Here is a 20507-nt window from a genome sequence, read left to right as displayed (position 1 = left end):
GTGATTGCATGTAAATTTTTCCGATTTCTAAGACAGTAGTGTAGCAATCGAATAATTTTCCCCTAAACTGTCTTTATGCAAATGATTCAGAAATTATATATAGCAATCAACAAATTTCTCAATCGATTGATAATCACTGACCCAACAAATGAGACCCTTGGAATCTCCCTATTTTAAACATATAAAATTTTTAGTTTTTAAAATGGCTAAGATCCATCAATTAAAATGAACTAATAAAAAATTTAAAAAAATTATTTTCCGAAAAAGAAGAATCCACTCATTTGTGGTGTCGATTATCATTATTTCTTATGTTCAAATTGACTAAAACATAATCGGTGAAAAAATTATTCGCCGTCATAAAATATTACCGAATCAATTGCTACAGTAGCTCAATCGATTCAAAAATATATTCAATAATATTGGATATTTAGTACTTTTGAAACTTACTTACCTGAAAAGCCACAAAAAAAAAAACATGGATTGAGATCTGAAAATAAAATTAAAAAAAAGAGAAAATTTTTGGATTTGGACGCCATCTTGCATCATCATTCTATTTAGCAAAAGGAATCAAGATGGCAACATAAAAGTCCATCTTTAGTTTGAGTTCCTTCTGGTTTTATGAAGGATATAAGACGATTCCAATAGAGATGAAAGATAAAACCCTGAGACTAATGAACTAAGGAAACAAGTTCTGATACAACTCTTCCTTTAAACTCTGTATGAATTGAAAAGTGCTCCGGATACTTCTTTAGCAGCATCAGTAAGCCAAACCAAGGCCTACCCTTCGCTTCACGTTTAGGACACTCTTCAGATGTTAAATACCTTCGTACCCGGCTACGATGCCATACATGGCCATAGATTTCGAATAACTGCATCAAAGGAAAATATATATGCAACTGTTAAACATCCGTAATTCCAGGAATATGGATTTATACTAAAAAGAAGCACCTTCGCATGAAGTTTTTCAATGGGGAACTGTTCTCCAGGGCCACAAAGACTAGGCAGCAAAGTAGTTATAGACGAGATGACCTCTTTCTCTTCCAACTGCAGCAGTAGTTGATTGTCTGCTTCTCTGTCAGCTCTTGACCTCGTCTTGACCATTTCTTCATCCAATTAGATAAAGTAATTAGATTCATTACAGTGCCAAACACTGGTTGGATAAGTTGCAAGTTCCTAGATGTAGATGATATGCAACAGAAATGTATAACATGCAAAATAATTAGATTTAATCATCAACTTTTGACCAGATCCAAGGGAGACTGAAATACTATATGATATTTTAGTTTATCAACCATGCAATCCCTGAATCTCATGTTGTAACAAATCATTTGTATGAACAGGGAAAAAAGTACTTAGTAGGGGATAATATAAATGTCCAGAAAAATAAACTGTAAAGTTCCTAACATACGATGACAATCAAAAGCATGGAACCTTTGGTACCATACCACATCTTTATCAATCAATAATGCCAGTTTGGTAAGCCCCCACGGGCTGGATCAGTTGGTTAGGTGCCTGCAGCTTGCCAATGAAGTTGTGGGGTCGAAGGTCGCCAGTTGCACTCGGGGATAAAAAACCCTGGTTTGCTGCGCCAAAAATTCCTTCGACCCCCAGTCACCTATCCTGCCCAGCATTAACTGTGATTAACTCCCTCTGGAATCTTGTGGGGCCGGGGCCAGGGGGCCGCTAAGGTGGCGGTTCCACCTTTTGCCAATAATGCCAGTTTGGTAGTTTGACGTGGAAGACAAGAATATGCCCATGGTAGAGGATGAGGTTGAGGAAGATGTTAAATTTAATTCATTGAAGATCTCGAACTCCTTGGAGGTTTGGTTCACAAAAATAGAGCTTTGAATCATCTCACGTATTTCTTTCCGGTCTATATTAAATTCAAAAGTCTATTACTCCTAATCGAAATCAGGAGCTTCCACAAGCTGTATGAAAACAACACTACTAAAATTATTGCGTATCGAAATCTCCATTCTTCACATCATATTACACCAGAGGATCACAACCTAATTAACATGGGTCTAACACAATTTGCATTAACAGCTGTAGAATATTCTACACTTGGAAAATAAATCATCTTGAAAACACGCTATATCCTCTTCCTCTAGTGCATTTGCCTTAAAACTATTCTACAATTACCTTCTATAAAGAAAATTCCACTTTTAACTTCTAATTTACATATGATATAATATCTCATTTGAATTTTATCCTCATGAGTCATGAATGCTTTATGAGGTCGAAAACTAAGGGTGCGTTTGGTTCAAATTATCATGTATAGTAATTACATAACCAAGATTATAGGGAATAAAACATAACCAAATGTTGTTTGGTTCAACCAAGGTAATGCAATAAAAACTTGTTTGTTTGAAGGTTTTAATAAATAACTTAGTTTAATATTTTACTATATTACCCTTAGTTACAAAACCAACCATATATATTACTATTATTATTATTATTATTATTATTATTATTATTATTATTATTATTTAAACTCTACGTTTTTTTTTATTTTTTTCACGTTTTTCTTTATTTTTATGTGTGTTTTTTTATTTTTTATTTTTTTCCTATTTTTTTATTTTTTTAAATTGTTTAAAGTTTTTTTACTTTATTATTTTTTATGTTTTTTTATTTTTTCTATTTTTTTCGTTTTAAAATTTTTTTTATATTTTTTCTATTATATATATTTTTTAACGTTTTTTTATTATTTTTTATGTTTTTTAATTTTTTTACATTTTTTATATTTTTTAATGGTTTTTATTTTTTTCCCATTTTTTATTATTTTAAATCTTTTAATGTTTTTTCTATTATTTATTTTTTTTTTAAAAAAAATATTTTTTATTTTTTTCTTTTTTATCATATTTTTCTCTTATTTGAGGGTATTTTGGGTAAAAGAATTTTGTTAATCCCGGAATCAAGAAAAACCTCAGTTCTCCGAGGTTTTTCGATTCTGGATTGCATGCCCCTTTTGCTGACGTATCGAGCATGGAACATTACTCGGGAATCATTTATTACCTAAACCAAACAAGATTTTCGTTGATAATCTTGGATGGATAACCAAGGTTATCAAGGATAACCCCGAACCAAACACACCCTAAAAGTTTTTCTCCATAAGGAACTGAGGGTGAATCCTATCATTTTTCAGCTACCCATACAATTGATTTTGTAGGAGAACAATCTAGCATTATTGTAAGATGCTTGACAGGGTTATTCCTCCTTACATCTAAATCTAATTAACATTTATCATTGTTAGCCGACCTATTCCAAGTCTCTTATACATCATATTGTGTTTTAAAGATGATTTCAGGTAATATACTAAGTTATATTTCCACAAAAAATCAATATGAATTTGATGAAATTTTTCATTATTTTTTAGGACATGTTTCACATTTATTTAATTATAAAACTAAATTTTCTCTCTGGTAAATATTTTTTTTTTAAAAAAAAACTCTGAACAGAATGGATAAATTGAGAATAATCATTATTTGTTTATAAGATACTCCTTATGTCTTCTATTACACTCCCACAACAATCTCTCTACCTCCCAAATTCTAAGATTAATTATTCTAAAAAATAATCCTATACTTTGTATTTGATACCAATATCGACACCCTATGGTCGAATTCTCAAGCATAAATTTCTTTGCATAGTTAGTTATGTATGTTATGTTATCCTTTCTTTTCCTTAGAATAATTATAAACTTAACCTTGTTTTAGATTTAGCATTTTACTTGGTCTCAAAAATATGTATAATGGTTATTATTGTACACATATCACCAGCACTTATTCATATTTCTAGACATGCTACTTTTAATGAGGTTGTCTTCTCACTAGCAGTGTCTACTATGACTCCTTTAGGTGTTCGAATTTTAAGGCCAGACAAAGTCAATGTTCTTGTTCCTTCCACTAGATAAGAAATCTTATGTGACTTCATCCTCCAGCATGCCATCAAGCCTATCATCAAGAACACAGCAAACTTCCTCTTCAGAAGTACCTCCAACAAACAAAGTTGCATCTTGTTTTGCTCCACCAAACAATGTCTTGATGAATGGTATAACTCCTCTGCAAAAGGCATGATCTCTAGCAAAATTGTACTCAAAGGCAGCCAACTACCTTTTGCTCTAACTCACCATCCCATTACAAGTGCAATAATGGCCTCATCCTATCAAATAGTACCTATATGCTTCAGTCAAACATCCAAAGGCCCTACATGACACAACTATAATTTCAGAGTTTGATTCATTATTTTGAAATGGCACTCAAATGATATATTGATGGCTTCATCCATCAGCCTAAGGCTTGTCTAGCGGCCAAAAACATCCATCATAAACTCTATTGGATCTTCAATCTGGTAAGTAAAATCACAACAACGCAATTGTCTTCATTGCCTTCCTTGTCATCTTCTCTAACTGGAAAATAGGACAATTAGACACTTCCAACACTTTTCTTTCATTTAAAAGATCCAAGACAAATGCCTCCCTATTTTACTGATATAAATCTTCTGCTAGAATTTTTATTTTCATTTATTTGTTGACACAATCATCATTGGCAATTACTCCACGCCCACAGATGTTCTATCACGCTGTTTAGATTATGAGTTTGTCATTTGTAACATTGGTGTGGCTAACTTCTTTCTCAGCATGAAGCTTATTCAACACCTTGATGGTTGTGGTTTAACCAAAACACATTCTTGGGCTACTGGACAGTTCTAAGATGCATGGGGGTAGATCTGTTTCTTCTCCGAAAACATCCAATATAAGTAATCTCCTAACAAGACTAATCTCCTCCTATGACCTTTTCCACTTATCATGCAGCTAATCATGTATTCTATGTCCATACAATAGATGTTAGGCTGCTGTCAAGCTATTGCTGTATCAATAATTTCAAATATTGTTATGCCCCAAACTCAATATGATCTCTCCTATGTTGAGTCTTCACATATCTTGTAAAGCTGTATATAATGGTATGCTGACAATCAACAAAGAAATTTCATCTTATTCCAGCAATCTCCTGCAATCTCTAATCTTCAAATATACGATTTCTATTGCTCACGGCCAATAATGACTCATGAACAGAACAGACTACTAGGGATAAGCGTGAACTTTTCTAATTTATAGACAACCAAATAAGAGAGACCTTTGTCGCTGACCTGAATGTCCCAGCGCAGCCGCCCTGCCATGACCAACAGCCCCAACATGCTCATCGACAAAATCGATCCTTTTCCTCTTCCAAAACTTTCCAGTTTCTGCAAACGCAGCGCCCTCCTCCTCCTCCTCCTCTGTTTCCTCCCCCTCTTCCTCCCCTCCCCCCTTATCATTATGCGCATCATCAGCGTCTCCTGGGAAGGCCTCGTCGACGATGGATTGGGATGGAAGAAGAAAGTAGAACATCTTTTCTCCCATCTGTATGAGGTCCTGGGAGTCGAGCTTGATAGGCGGCGACCCAGGCTGATGGTGTACGCCCTCGACGATGCAGCCGTTCCTCCCCAGGACCTCTAGGGAGAAGCAGCGTCGAGGGAAGTCATAGAAAATGCGGGCATGGCAACGGGAAATGCTCAAGCCGCTGCCCATGGAGGCGAGGTCGACATCCACCTCCGACGTCTTACTGCTGCGGCCCAACAAGATCGAGTAGGTCTGCATGTAGTACTCAAAGTCCTCGCCCTGGAGCTTTGCGAAACCCACAACGGCGTCGTCCTCGTCGGCGTCGCCGCTTCCTCCGCGGCGTGCAGAGCCGCCGCTTCGTCCCTTGGCCATGGCAGCGAGAGAGGGGCAAAAGGAGTGGTGGACAGACTTGAGCCACAACGAGACGGGCGGGCGGGATCTCCTGATCCGCAATTTGCGGACCAAGGGATGGTCCACTGATCTGGACCTTTGATTTGAATGGACCCCATCTTTAAATAAGTGGGGTTCATTCAAATCAAAGGTCCACATGTAATGGACCATCCCCTGGTCCGCAAATTGCGGACCAGAAGATCTGCTCTCCGAGACGGGTGTTAATCGATGCGAAGTGGCGCTTATTCGATCTGATTAGACCGGCTAACGGGTTCGGATTGGCCCAATTTCAAATTAGGGGAGGTTCAGGCTACACGACCCGACCCATGATATATCCAAAATCAGTTGTTTCCTGGAATCAAGAAATTATTTAATTGTAATTCAAGTTTTCATTATTTTTTTGTTAAATTTTAATTTTTTTTCTTTGTTAGGATTAATAAAAAGCTTTCAAAGTGACGAACTTTAAAATCGCCATGTAAACACTCTACACTCATTTGTTATATATTGTATTTTAAATTTCACATTTTCACGTGAGTGAGTATATGACTGACGATTAATTGGAAAAAAATCTTCGACTATAATTTTAATTTTGTATGTAATTTTCATATTTAAAAATTTTTATTTGCATTCTCTATCTATAAAGTTTTACTCCCTGGTGTAAACATTGTTATTAAATTATCCTTTATATTTTTTCAGTATAAAAAGTAAAAAATAATTTAAAAAAGTTCAATATAAATATAATTTCTTTTAAATTTAATATTTTAAATTAGAATTGAGTATATTTTTTATTCAAATTATCTTTTATATTTTTTAAATATAAAAATCTAAAAATAAGTATAATTTTTATTAAATTCAGCACATTAAATTAGAATTGAGTATATTGTCTATTAAAATTACCCCTCATATTTTTTAGGTACTAAAAGTCTAAAAATAAATATAATTACTGTTAAATTCGGTACTTTAAACTATAATTGAGTATGTTTTTTTATCAAATTGAGTATGATTTTTTGCCACCTAATATAATTCATCTTAATTTCAGTACTATTTAAAGAAAATCTAATATATTTTTTATCCAATTGAACACAATTTAATAAGATAAAAAATATATTATATTTTATTTTAATGTGGTGAATGTAAGATGAAGTATACTCATTTTTAATTTTTTTTATCTAAAAAATATAAGAATAATTAGGTAAATTAATGTCCGGTTAGAAAATGGAAATAGAATTTTAAAGTACAAGGAGTTAATGTAAAATTGAAATTATGATGGGAGAGTATAGGTAAATTTTTTAATAGTATGAACATATAAAACTGGCTAAGCCTTGAGTTGACAATTATAAAGTATAAATTCTAAAATTTTAAGAGCCATAGAAATTAAATCTCATGGTCATAAATAACACAAATATTTATTGTATTTATTTTTTCATTGATTTTAATTTATAGTTAAAATATTAAACAAACATGAGTTATATAATATTAAATTTTTTTGTTCTTCTCTTTTTATATATGTCTCTTTCTTAAAAATTAAATGCTAAAATTTCACTATTGCTCTAATAATTCTTCTAATGATGCCATATGTGCATATCAATAACATAATTAAGGTATAAACGTACAAGAGTTTTGGCAGCTGGGAAATACAGTACCTACATTTAACAATGAATTAGATAGGAACAAACATGAGTTATATAATATTAAATTTTTTTGTTCTTCTCTTTTTATATATGTCTCTTTCTTAAAAATTAAATGCTAAAATTTCACTATTGCTCTAATAATTCTTCTAATGATGCCATATGTGCATATCAATAACATAATTAAGGTATACACGTACAAGAGTTTTGGCAGCTGGGAAATACAGTACCTACATTTAACAATGAATTAGATAGGCCTATGTAAGCAATTTCTAATTTATTCTAATGGTAAGTGAAATTTTTTTTAATATGGATGAGTTATCTCTAAGATTAATCGATTTCCACAGCTAAATACCTAGATTATTTTAAAAAAAGAATTAAGTTTTAATTTCGATAAATTAACGGATAATTTTTTTTTAATGAACGGTTAACCAAGAAGGTTGGGTTGATGAATAGAGATAGTAATGAGTCAGATTTCATATCCTCCATCTTCATACCCATCGAGGATCATATATTCATCCTTATACTTATTAAATGATCGGATATCGACCGCTGATGTCGTTGCTTGCTTGATCCGCCCCTGGGTATGGATGTAGTCCCTCTATACCTTGAGTATATATATATATATATATATATATATATATTATTTAATCGGATATTCAGGTATGGATGTAGTCCCTCCATACTTTGTTACTTTGCTCTTGGGCTCTACTCAAAAGGTCTTATGCCAATGCAGATATCTTACATTCTTTTAAACATATGATCTTTTTCAAATCTTTTCAATATGGGACTTTGATTGAATCCCAACAATCCTCCCCTTAAACGAAAGACCATCATTATTCTTATGGTCTAGGCCTCCCTGTGAGCATCTGATCATTCTCGACCTGTTCCAGGCCTCCTCATGGGCATTCGATCACCTGAATCTACCCCGGGCCTCCCCGCCAACATCTTGTCACCCTGACTTGCTCTGAACATCCCCGCGAGCATCCGATCATCCTGCCCTGTTCCTGGCCTCCCCGTAAGTATCCAATCACTTTGACATGCTTCGGGCCTTCCCCGTAAGCATCCGGTCATCTTAACTTGCTCCGGGCCTTTCTCGCGAGCATTCAATCATCCTGACTTGCTCTGGGTCTTCCTGTGAGCATCCAGTCCTCCCTGACCTATTCCGGGTCTCCCTACGAGTATCTGGTCATCTTGACCTACTCCGAGCCTTTCCCGCGAGCATCAGTCACCCTGACTTGCTCCGGGTCTCCCTGTGAGTTTTCGATCACCCTGACCTGCTCTAGGCATCCCCACAAATATCTGGTCAACCTAACCTGCTCCGGGCCTACCTCAAATTCGTTCAAGGTCATCCCATATGATATATGGTTTGGACCATGGCTTTGATACCATATTTTTAGGATTCAATCAAAGTCCAACGTTGAAAAGATTTGGAAAAGATCATATGTTTAAAAGGATATAAGATATCTCCATTACATGAGACCTTTTAGGTAAAGTCCAAGAGTAAAGCCATGAGGGCTTAGGCCCAAAGTGTATAATATTATATTATTATAGAGATATATGAACATCTTTTGGGCACAACACCTACTCTATTTAGATTGAATATTGGATCTTCCATTAGATTCAGAGAAAATTATCATCCCTATTGATGGATCATCCAGTATGAGAACTTTTCGATTTATTCTTAGTGATAAGTGAAAAAATTTTATAGGGCTGAATCGGTCATTCTAGAATTAATTAGTGTAAGTTGGAAAAAATAGAAAAGTTTTGAATTTAGGAGGGTTATTTTAATAAGTTTAAATTTGTAAGATCATTTTTCTACAAAAGAGAATAAACTGAAATGAAAATTTTATTAAAAAATCAATCTACTTTTGATTTTTTATTTTTTTATAATCTCAAGCTTCACGTAACTAATTCTAAAGGTGGGCGACCCTCCCTTTAGTTTGCCCATCATATTCATCCAAAAACACTCAGTAATATGTCGGTAGTTAATCTTTGCAATCTTCATCATCCCTGTAAGACCATCTAAGTACTTTGCTTGCGAAGACAAACTCCTAGTATGTTTTTTCACATGTGAATACTTCATACTGAGGTCGCCCAATATAAATTTTCCACCAAATTCGACACCGACTCATGCCCTAATAGGTTTGGTATTGTCTCAATTGGTCGGATAGCTGGGGTAGTCGCACGAGATGCAGATATAAGACCTCATTATTGTTGGTTGCTACTCGGAAAACCCAATGACTCCACTGTACAAAAATTTTGTACGTGATCTGAACCTTTCCTAGCTACCATGTGTTCTTTTAAGTTAAACTTGTATCTCCTGCGGAACTTAACACGTTTGATTCCAAGTTTAACTTATATGTTCTTTTAGATTTAGATTTGGATCTCCTGCGGAACTTAACACGTTTGATCCAAATCACCTAGGTTATAAATTCAATTAAATATTAGTTTCCAAAATTGGCTTCCAGTACTACATGGCGAGGCACTTGACCTTCTTGGATATGGGAGCAACCACCACCGACTAGACAAAAGCCTTTTAAGGAAAGTTAATATTTAATTTCCTTATATAACTCTAGGTTAACCAAAAGGAACAATCAAATCACAAGGAAAAAAGAAAAAGAACACAACATCGAAATTAAATTCGAAAAACAAGAATCGAATGCCTCTTGTATTTGGTATTTATACAAAGAAAAATTAACTAGTATGATGCTGAAATTAAATACTAGTTATACCTCTTCCTTGTATGCTAAAAACCTCGAGATCTTCTGCCGTATCCCTCGCCTCCTCTTAGACGTCGTGTGAGCGACGATCCTCCAAGACGAACACCACCCGGAAAGCTTCTCCTCCTTCTCTAGAATTCGACCACCACCACCACAAAGGAGCAAAAGAGAGCAAAGGGAAGAGAGGGAGAGGGGCCGACCACTTGATGATCTCCGACAACACAATATCAATTGTTATGTTTTTTTCAAGGCCTCCCCTTCCCCCTTTTTATATTAGTTTCCCAACGGAAAATTATGGAAAGAGTTTTATAAAAAATTAGACTCATTCCTATTTCCTTTTAATTTTTTCTTTTTCTTTCCTTTTAATTAATCAATCCTAGATTGATTTATTAATTAAACAACTATTTGTTGATGTTTAATTATTTGACCGGCCCCTTGCTTGGGCACCAAGCAAGGTGGCCGACCACTTATTAAAAGGGAAAGAAAGAAATTTTTTTTATAAAATTTAAAAGAAGAAAACTTCTAATAAAATTTTACAAACTTTTTTTTTTCTAATGTGGATATTAAAAGGAAAGTTTTAAAATTTAAAACCAAGTTTTAAAATTTAAAACATCTCTAATAATATTTCTTTTTAAAAGAAAGTTTTATAAATTTTACAACTCTCTTTTAAAACCTTGTGGCTTAATTTAAATTAGGAAAATTTTTATAAATTTTTAAAATATCTCTTTTTACAAATAGTAAATATCTGAGGAAATTTAAAAATTCAAAAACAACCTTCCTAATTTAAATATTGCGGCCGACCCCCTTGCCCAAGGCAAGGGTCGACCACTTCTAGAGAATATGTGGTCGGCCATTGCTTGGTCACCAAGCAATGAACCGGCCCCTTCTTGGACACCAAGATAGGTTTTTCTTTCGATGGACTTGATGCTTTATTGAGACTACAACAGGGACCTAGAGGAGAAATTAATTTTGACCTTCCGATGAGCTTGAGTATCTCGTGCTCGCCCCGAACATGCAACTCAAGTTCATCGATAATAACTCATTCCACTAGAGAGTTATTACCGCACTACCGCACTAATCCTAAATTACATTATGGGCTCCTTCTTATCATGAGTGTGTTAGTCTCCCTGTGTTTAAGATTACGAATGTCCACTAATTAAGTGAGTTACTGACAACTCATTTAATTAATATCTAGCTCCAAGAGTAGTACCACCCAACTTTATTGTCATGTTGGACTAGGTCCACCTGCAGGGTTTAACATGACAATCCTTATGAGCTCCTCTTGGGGACATTCTCAACCTAGATAACTAGGACACAGATTCCTTCTATAATCAACAACACATACTATAAGTAATATCATTTCCCAACTTATCGGGCATATTGATTTATCGAGCTAAACCTCACCCTTTGATAAGTCAAAGAAATAAATATTAAATATACATGCTTGTTATTATATTAGGATTAAGAGCACACACTTTCATAATAACTAAGGTCTAGTTCTTTTACTAAATCAGTACAAAAAGAACTTACCTAAATGATCCTACTCAATACACTTAAAGTGTATCAGTGTAATTTATTAGTCAAGATAAACTAATACTTAATTACACTGCGTCTATTCTGATGGTTTGTTCCTTTCCATTTTAGTCGTGAGCAACTGTTTATAATTTATAGAGAACCGACAACATGATCTTCTAAGTGTGACTCCGCACTCCATGTTATCTACTATATAAATTAATTGAACAATTACATTTACAAATAAATGTAAACATTTGACCAATGTGATTCTTTATTTCAAAATAAATGTGTATAAAAGCTAAACTTTTAAGTATACACTCCAACAATCTCCCACTTATACTAAAAGTCTAAGCTGCCATATCTGTTGCCATACATCTGATTCTCATCCCCTCCACATGCCGATCAAAAGCTTTCGCCGGAAGGGCCTTAGTGAAAGGATCTGCCAGGTTATCTGCTGATGCTATCTTGGCGATGACAACTTCTCCTCGCTTGACGATGTCTTGTATCAAGTGGTACTTGCGCTCTATATGTTTACTTGCCTTATGGGCTCGTGGTTCCTTCAAGTTTGCAACTGCTCCACTATTATCACAATAAATTGTGACGATCTTGGGCAAACCAGGAATCACATCTAAGTCCATTAGAAAGTTCCTGAGCCATACAGCTTCTTTGGTTGCCTCAGAGGCTGCCATATACTCAGCTTCCATGGTTGAGTCTCAGACGCATTTCTGCTTAACACTCCTCCATGCATTGGCTCCACCTCCTAAAGTAAACACATAGCCTGATGTAGACTTACTATTGTCCCTATCTGATTGGAAGTCTGAATCCGTGTAATCCACAGGGAGTAAATCGTCTGCTTGGTAAACTAGCATAAAATCTCTAGTCCTTCTCAGGTACTTTAATATATGCTTTACTGCAGTCCAATGTCCTTGTCCAGAGTTACTTTGATATCTGCTAACCATGCCCACGACAAAACAGATATCAGGTCTCGTACACAACATTGCATACATAAGGCTTCCTACAGCCGAAGCATAAGGAATTGCCTTCATGTCCTCAATCTCCTTTGATGTTTTTGGAGACATCTCTTTAGATAAGGCTACTCCATGCCTAAAAGGTAAGAAACCTTTCTTGGAGTTTTGCATGCTAAAACGAGCAAGGATTGTATCTATATATAAAGCTTGGGATATGCACAACATTCTTTTCTTGCGATCCCTTATAACTTTGATCCCAAGGATGTGTGCACATTCTCCTAAGTCCTTCATATCAAATTGTTTGGACAACCATACCCTTATGTCTGATAATACCTTGACATTGTTGTCAATTAACAAAATATCATCTACGTATAGTACAAGAAATACCACCATATTTCCATTACACTTCTTGTATACACAAGACTCATCCGGACACTGAATAAATCCATATGACTGGATTACTTCATTAAACCGGATGTTCCAAGATCTTGAAGCTTGCTTCAGTTCATAAATGGACCGGTTAAGCTTGCACACTAGATGCTCTTTGCCCTTTTCAATGAACCCTTCTAGTTGCTTCATATGGATGTTTTCTTCAAGACTTCCATTAAGGAAAGCTGTCTTGACATCCATTTGCCAAATCTCATAATCCATATAAGCGGAAATGGATAAGAGTATCCGAATAGACTTAAGCATAGCTACCGGCGAAAAGGTCTCCTCATAATCAATTCCCTCTTTCTGAGTGTACCCCTTCGCAACAAGCCTTGCTTTGAAGGTTTCTACCTTCCCATCTGTCCCTCTTTTCCTTTTATAGATCCACTTGCATCCAATGGCTTTTACACTATCAGGTGGTTCTACAAGCTCCCAGACCTTATTAGAATACATAGATTCTATTTCAGAATTCATTGCCTTTTGTCAAGATACTGCATCTATATCTTGGAGTGCTTCATCATATGTCCGGGGATCTGGTTCATGTTTGCCTGGGATCAAGTCCGAAGACTCACCCAAAAACATGAATCTCTCGGGCTGCCTTACAACCCTCCCACTACGACGAGGCACTGTCTGTGGTTGTGTATCATGTGTGACACGTGTTGCAGTCTCTTGTGGTACTTCATCTTGTACTGTTGGTACTGAAGTAGACGTGTCCTCTCTAAGTTCTTCTAGAACAATTTTACTACTGGGCTTGTGATCCATTATATAGTCTTCTTCTAAAAACTGGGTATTGGTGCTAACAATGACTTTCTGGTCTTTAGGACTATAAAATAAACCGCCTTTCGTTCCTCTAGGATACCCCACAAACATACGAACTTCTGTACGAGATTCTAACTTATCAGCATCTTGTTTCAGCACATGTGCTGGACTACTCCAAATCCGAATATGTCTTAGACTGGGCTTTCTCCCATTCCATAATTCTGTGGGAGTAGAAGATACTGATTTATAAGGTACTAAGTTCAGAATGTGCGCTGTTGTTTCCAGAGCGTATCTCCAAAATGAATTTGGTAATTCTGAATAACTCATCATCGATCTAACCATCTCCATAAGAGTCCTATTCCTTCGTTCTGCCACACCATTCTGTTGGGGTGTACCAGGTGTGGATAATTGGGATTGAATCCCGGCCTCTGATAAGTAATTCCTAAACTCTTTTAAGAGATATTCACCACCACGATCAGACCGTAGTGTCTTGATACTTTTACCTAGACGTTTCTCCACATCAGCCTTGTACTCTTTGAACTTATCAAAGCACTCAGACTTGCAGCACATTAGGTAAATGTATCCATATCTTGAATAATCGTCTATAAAAGAGACAAAATATTCAAAGCCACCTCTAGTCTGGATAGACATAGGACTACACAAATCAGAATGAACCAATTCTAATGCTTCTTTGGCTCTATACCCCTTGGCCTTAAAAGGTCTCTTGGTCATCTTACCTTCCAAGCAGGATTCACACGTTGGAAAGTTTTCCAACTCTAATGGACCCAAGAGTCCATTGACTACAAGTCTTTGAATCCTACTTAAGTTAATATGACCAAGCCTTAGATGCCAAAGATGTGTTTGGTTCATTTCCGAAGGTTCATTTCTCTTATTAGAGTTAGAAGATGTGTTATTAATTTCCATATTTTGCTTTGTGGGAGAAATTGGATTTAAAGTATATAAATTGTCAACCAATGCACCAGAACAGATAATCACTTTATTTCTCTTTATAACCACATTGTTACTAAAGGAAACTGAATATCCATCCAAATACAGTTTAGAAACTGAAATTAAATTCTTTCTAAAACTGGGTACATAAAGACAATTCCTTAAAATCAATTTCCTATTCCTATCAAATGATAAGTAGACGTCTCCCACTGCAACAGCCGCACCTTAGTAGCATTGGCCATGTAGACAGTTATCTCTCTATCAAATAGTCGTCGGGTTTCCTGGAACCCCTTTATTGTTCTGTTTCCTACGAGGACAGTCCGCTTTCCAATGTCCAGTCTGCTTGCAAATAAAGCACTTTCCCTTCGGCTTCTTTATTCCAGCTTTTTGTCCTGCACCTTGAGGTTTATTCACCTTCTTTGCTGAACCATTTTGTTTCTTCTTCTTCTTGCCTTTCGGCTTAGAAGTAGAAATATTTTCAGCATAGTGAATTTGAGAATGTTGACGAAACAACCCTTCGGCTGCCTGAAGTTCTGTCAGAAGTTCCGCCAATGAATACATCCTTTTATTCATATTATAGTTCAGGCGAAAATGCTCAAAACTTCTAGGCAACATTTGGAGGATGATATCGACCTTGGTTTCCCCATCAATTTCCCCTCCAAGAACTTGTATTTCGTTTAAGTAAGCCATCATCTTGAGAATATGATCCCTCACGGGAGTCCCCTCAGTCATGGTGGTTGTCATCAGTTTTCTCATTGCCTCTTGCCTAGCAGCCCGATTCTGATGTCCAAAGAGTTCCTTGAGATTGTTCATTATATCATAGGCTGTTGGTAAGTCCTGATGCTGATGTTGCAATACATTTGACATTGAAGCCAAGATGTAACACCACGTCATCTCATCAGCTTTTACCCATTTACTATGATGCTGAATCTCCTCCGGGGTAGAATCATTGCTAGGTGTTTCTGGGCATTCCTCTGACAGTACAAACTTATAGCCCTCAGCAGTTAAAACAATGTCCAGATTTCTTTTCCAATCTATATAGTTGGGACCAGTAAATCTGTTTTCTTTTAGAATAATGACCAGTGGGTTGAAAGTCATCCTAAGAATCATAAAATAAATTATGGTCAGAACTCTAAATTTAGAATAATATTGATTCCTCAAACAATACTATTTTAAATTAACCAACACCTTAAAACACCGTGAATTTTGTATGCCACGATAGTGTGGACGTATACAAATTCAACATTTGTAAAAGGAGGGTTTATCCCATTAATTTTATTATCTTGTCAACCTAACTTTTTGACAAATAAAATTAATAGTTGGTTTCCTTCGGTCACATAAATAATAGTAGTGACTCCGATGGGGAGGATACTATTAGACGTGCCTAAGTGTATACCATTACTTGACACTAAGTCCATTAATAAGATTGTGCCCCTTCCGATGGGGAAGATCACATGCTCTTAATTAATTTCCTATAGTCATCCGAAATGGAAGTTTGGTCTAGTGATCCGCAAACAAACTCATCCGATATGGAGGAAGGCACTCAGAGCCAACGCACAAGTTTGTTTGCATCACTTACAAACCAGTAATGGAGACCGTGGAATTCACTAAAATAAATTCCTCTCCCATTTAGTTATTTAAAGTGAGGAATTTTGATGATGCTAGCCTACTAAACATGTACACTAACATTCACACACAACACAATACAAAAGCAATAAATAGAAAAACTAATTTTCAACTATTATGGCTTTTATCTATTGTTGTCCTCCGTGCGTCGTCATCCCTAGCTGCTGCCATCTTTGGCCACCGCCATCGGGTCTAGTTGTCGCATCCATCTTGCTCCTTGTTCCGCTGCGCCACTCTGATTCTCAAAAGGTTCCACGCCTTGCAAGATTCGGTCCGCTACATAAATAGAATTTTATATATTTCGATCATATATTCCTCGAAGAAATGTACATGTAAACTAGATCGAACATAAAATAAAATTTACATCCATCGATCCTATATTCCATAAAAGGAATGTACATGTATCTAGATCAAAAAATAAAATCCTAATAAAACTAAATACAGCTCCTGCTGTATTTTATAATACAATCATGCACACATAATAAATGCCCTTGACATGTCCAAGGGTCCAATCACACACATAATAACTATAAGCCATAATAGTTGGATCCTGCATCCATAAAGTTAACACATCCTACTATTAACCTGCCTAAATTATGTATGACATGTGCATAATTAAACTAATACCAAATACACAGAGGCAAAACTCTAGCTCTGATACTAATTGTTGGTTGCTACTCGGAAAACCCAATGGCTCCACTGTACAAAAATTTTGTACGTGATCTGAACCTTTCCTAGCTACCATGTGTTCTTTTAAGTTAAACTTGTATCTCCTGCGAAACTTAACACGTTTGATTCCAAGTTTAACTTATATGTTCTTTTAGGTTTAGATTTGGATCTCCTGCGGAACTTAACACGTTTGATCCAAATCACCTAGGTTATAAATTCAATTAAATATTAGTTTCCAAAATTGGCTTCCAGTACTGCATGGCGAGGTACTTGGCCTTCTTGGATATGGGAGCAACCACCACCGACTAGACAAAGCCTTCTAAGGAAAGTTAATATTTCATTTCCTTATATAACTCTAGGTTAATCAAAAGGAACAATCAAATCACATGGAAAAAAGAAAAAGAACACAACATCGAAATTAAATTCGAAAAACAAGAATCGAATGCCTCTTGTATTTGGTATTTATACAAAGAAAAATTAACTAGTATGATGCGGAAATTAAATACTAGTTATACCTCTTCCTTGTATGCTAAAAACCTCGAGATCTTCTGCCGTATCCCTCGCCTCCTCTTAGACGTCGTGTGGGCGACGATCCTCCAAGACGAACACCACCTGGAAAGCTTCTCCTCCTTCTCTAGAATTCGGCTACCACCACCACAAAGGAACAAAAGAGAGCAAAGGGAAGAGAGGGAGAGGAGCCGGCCACTTGATGATCTCCGATAACACAATATCAATTGTTATGTTTTTTTCAAGGCCTCCCATTCCCCCTTTTTATATTAGTTTCCCAACAAAAAATTATGGAAAGAGTTTTATAAAAAATTAGACTCATTCCTATTTCCTTTTAATTTTTCTTTTTCTTTCCTTTTAATTAAACAACTATTTGTTGATGTTTAATTATTTGACCGACCCCTTGCTTGGACATCAAGCAAGGTGGCCGACCACTTATTAAAAGGGAAAGAAAGAATTTTTTTTTATAAAATTTAAAAGAAGAAAACTTCTAATAAAAGTTTACAAACTCTTTTTTTTTTCTAATGTGAATATTAAAAGGAAAGTTTTAAAATTTAAAACCAAGTTTTAAAATTTAAAACCAAGTTTTAAAATTTAAAACATCTCTAATAATATTTCTTTTTAAAAGAAAGTTTTATAAATTTTACAACTCTCTTTTAAAACCTTGTGACCTAATTTAAATTAGGAAAATTTTATAAATTTTTAAAATCTCTCTTTTTACAAATTGTAAATATCTGAAGAAATTTAAAAATTCAAAAACAATCTTCCTAATTTAAATATTGCGGTCGGCCCCCTTGCCCAAGGCAAGGGTCGACCACTTCTAGAGAATATGTGGTCGGCCATTGCTTGGTCACCAAGCAATGAACCGACCCCTTCTTGGACACCAAGATAGGCTTTTCTTTGGACGGACTTGAGGCTTTATTGAGACTACAACAGGGACCTAGAGGAGAAATTGATTTTGACCTTCCGATGAGCTTGAGTATCTCGTGCTCGCCCCGAACACACAACTCAAGTTCATCGATAATAACTCATTCCACTAGAGAGTTATTACCGCACTACCGCACTAATCTTAAATTACATTATGAGCTCTTTCTTATCATGAGTGTGTTAGTCTCCCTGTGTTTAAGATTACGAATGTCCACTAATTAAGTGAGTTACTGACAACTCATTTAATTAATATCTAGCTCCAAGAGTAGTACCACCCAACTTTATTGTCATGTTGGACTAGGTCCATCTGCAGGGTTTAACATGACAATCCTTATGAGCTCCTCTTGGGGACATTCTCAACCTAGATAACTAGGACACAGATTCCTTCTATAATCAACAACACATACTATAAGTAATATCATTTCCCAACTTATCGGGCATATTGATTTATCGAGCTAAACCTCACCCTTTGATAAGTCAAAGAAATAAATATTAAATATACATGCTTGTTATTATATTAGGATTAAGAGCACACACTTTCATAATAACTAAGGTCTAGTTCTTTTACTAAGTCAGTACAAAAAGAACTTACCTAAATGATCCTACTCAATACACTTAAAGTGTATCAGTGTAATTTATTAGTCAAGATAAACTAATACTTAATTACACTGCGTCTATTCTGATGGTTTGTTCCTTTCCATCTTAGTCGTGAGCAACTGTTTATAATTTATAGAGAACCGACAACAGGATCTTCTAAGTGTGACTCCGCACTCCATGTTATCTACTATATAAATTAATTGAATAATTACATTTAACAAATAAATGTAAACATTTGACCAATGTGATTCTTTATTTCAAAATAAATGTGTACAAAAGCTAAACTTTTAAGTATACACTCCAACAATTATTACAATTCTAAAATGAGATCGACTATATTTTTGAGATCCAAGCTCTTTACCTCGAGCGAAAGAAACCTTGGTTATATCAAGGGAAGTCCGCTCGGTGGTAAGTTGCTTAGATAGATTCGGACCCAAAGCCTCCGATCAAGGCCTTTTGCCCTTGAATGTGAGGGGAGTGTTTGAGTAGCCCATGGAGGATGACACTTGCTTGGCTTCGCGGTCCTTTAGTAGGGCTTCCCCCCGTTGGTTCAAAACATCTCCCTTCAGCTGAGTGCTTTGGAAAAGAAAAGCTGGAGTGATATGATGAGAAAAACCTTTACAAATAATCAATGAAGAGATAAAAAACTCTTACCAAAAGTGGCGCTTAACCCAAGGTTAACCCAGGTGACCTCAAAGATGTATAACAAGCCTTCTATAGTTAGCTCGGGAAGGCTACATGTTAGACCTCTCAGTCTCTCCAAAGCCCAGCACAAGGATGGATTGGCGCGGATATTGCCCAAGTCTGGGATGGGAGGAAGATATTGCTGCCAGGTTATGGGGCAAGGTAAAGAGGCCTGGAGTTGAATGAAGAAATATTTATCTCTCCATTCGTCCTGGGTTAGAATCCTATCAAATAAAGGCACGAAAATGGAATAGGTCATCCATCACTTGTTGAGAATAAAAATAATGGTAAAATATACGATAATTAGGGAGCAATTGATGGATTGATAGATGAAAATAATGGCTGACAACAACAAAGAAAGGATGAAGGGGAAGCAGAGCCCTGCTACGACCTGCTCTCTGAAGATAGCAATGTTTTCTGCCAGGGGAAGATTGAGGGTGATATTCACTGGTTGGTATGACTATGTAAGAGGGAAGTCTATATTGATGCTGAGGTCGTAGGCATCCATGATGGTGAAGTCAGAGGAGCATTGCATATACCACTCGTTATTCTCCGCCATTTTAAAATGAAGAAAAGGAAAATGAGGGAAACAGAAGGTGTGGAAGTAAGGGAGAAGAAGTAATAGGTGGGAATAATGAAGAAGAAAAAGAAGGGCTAAGGATGCTAGGGTTCATAAGGATTTCTTATGAAAACCCTTTAAAGGTTTCCTTTTGGGCTCCTTTTTGAGCACAACTATCGGATCATAACATCCAATAGA

At 35.8% G+C, this 20507-nt stretch overlaps 1 protein-coding gene across 1 annotated transcript; it reads right to left on the bottom strand.

The window, feature by feature from the left end:
- Positions 1–494: 494 nt before the first annotated feature.
- Positions 495–5780, bottom strand: LOC122019809 (FHA domain-containing protein FHA2-like). Its single transcript, XM_042577350.1, has 3 exons — positions 5149–5780; positions 949–1103; positions 495–869 (listed from the first exon to the last, which is right to left on the bottom strand). Exons 1-3 carry the CDS (start codon positions 5750–5752, stop codon positions 669–671), a joined length of 960 nt encoding a protein of 319 aa, XP_042433284.1. The 5' UTR covers positions 5753–5780; the 3' UTR covers positions 495–668.
- Between the last annotated feature and the right edge of the window lie 14727 nt (positions 5781–20507).

Source organism: Zingiber officinale, chromosome 9A, assembly GCF_018446385.1.
Source record: "Zingiber officinale cultivar Zhangliang chromosome 9A, Zo_v1.1, whole genome shotgun sequence".
Lineage (NCBI taxonomy): Eukaryota > Viridiplantae > Streptophyta > Magnoliopsida > Zingiberales > Zingiberaceae > Zingiber > Zingiber officinale.
The sequence above is the reverse complement of the archived record's forward strand: the minus strand, read 5'-3'. Positions and strand labels throughout refer to the sequence as shown.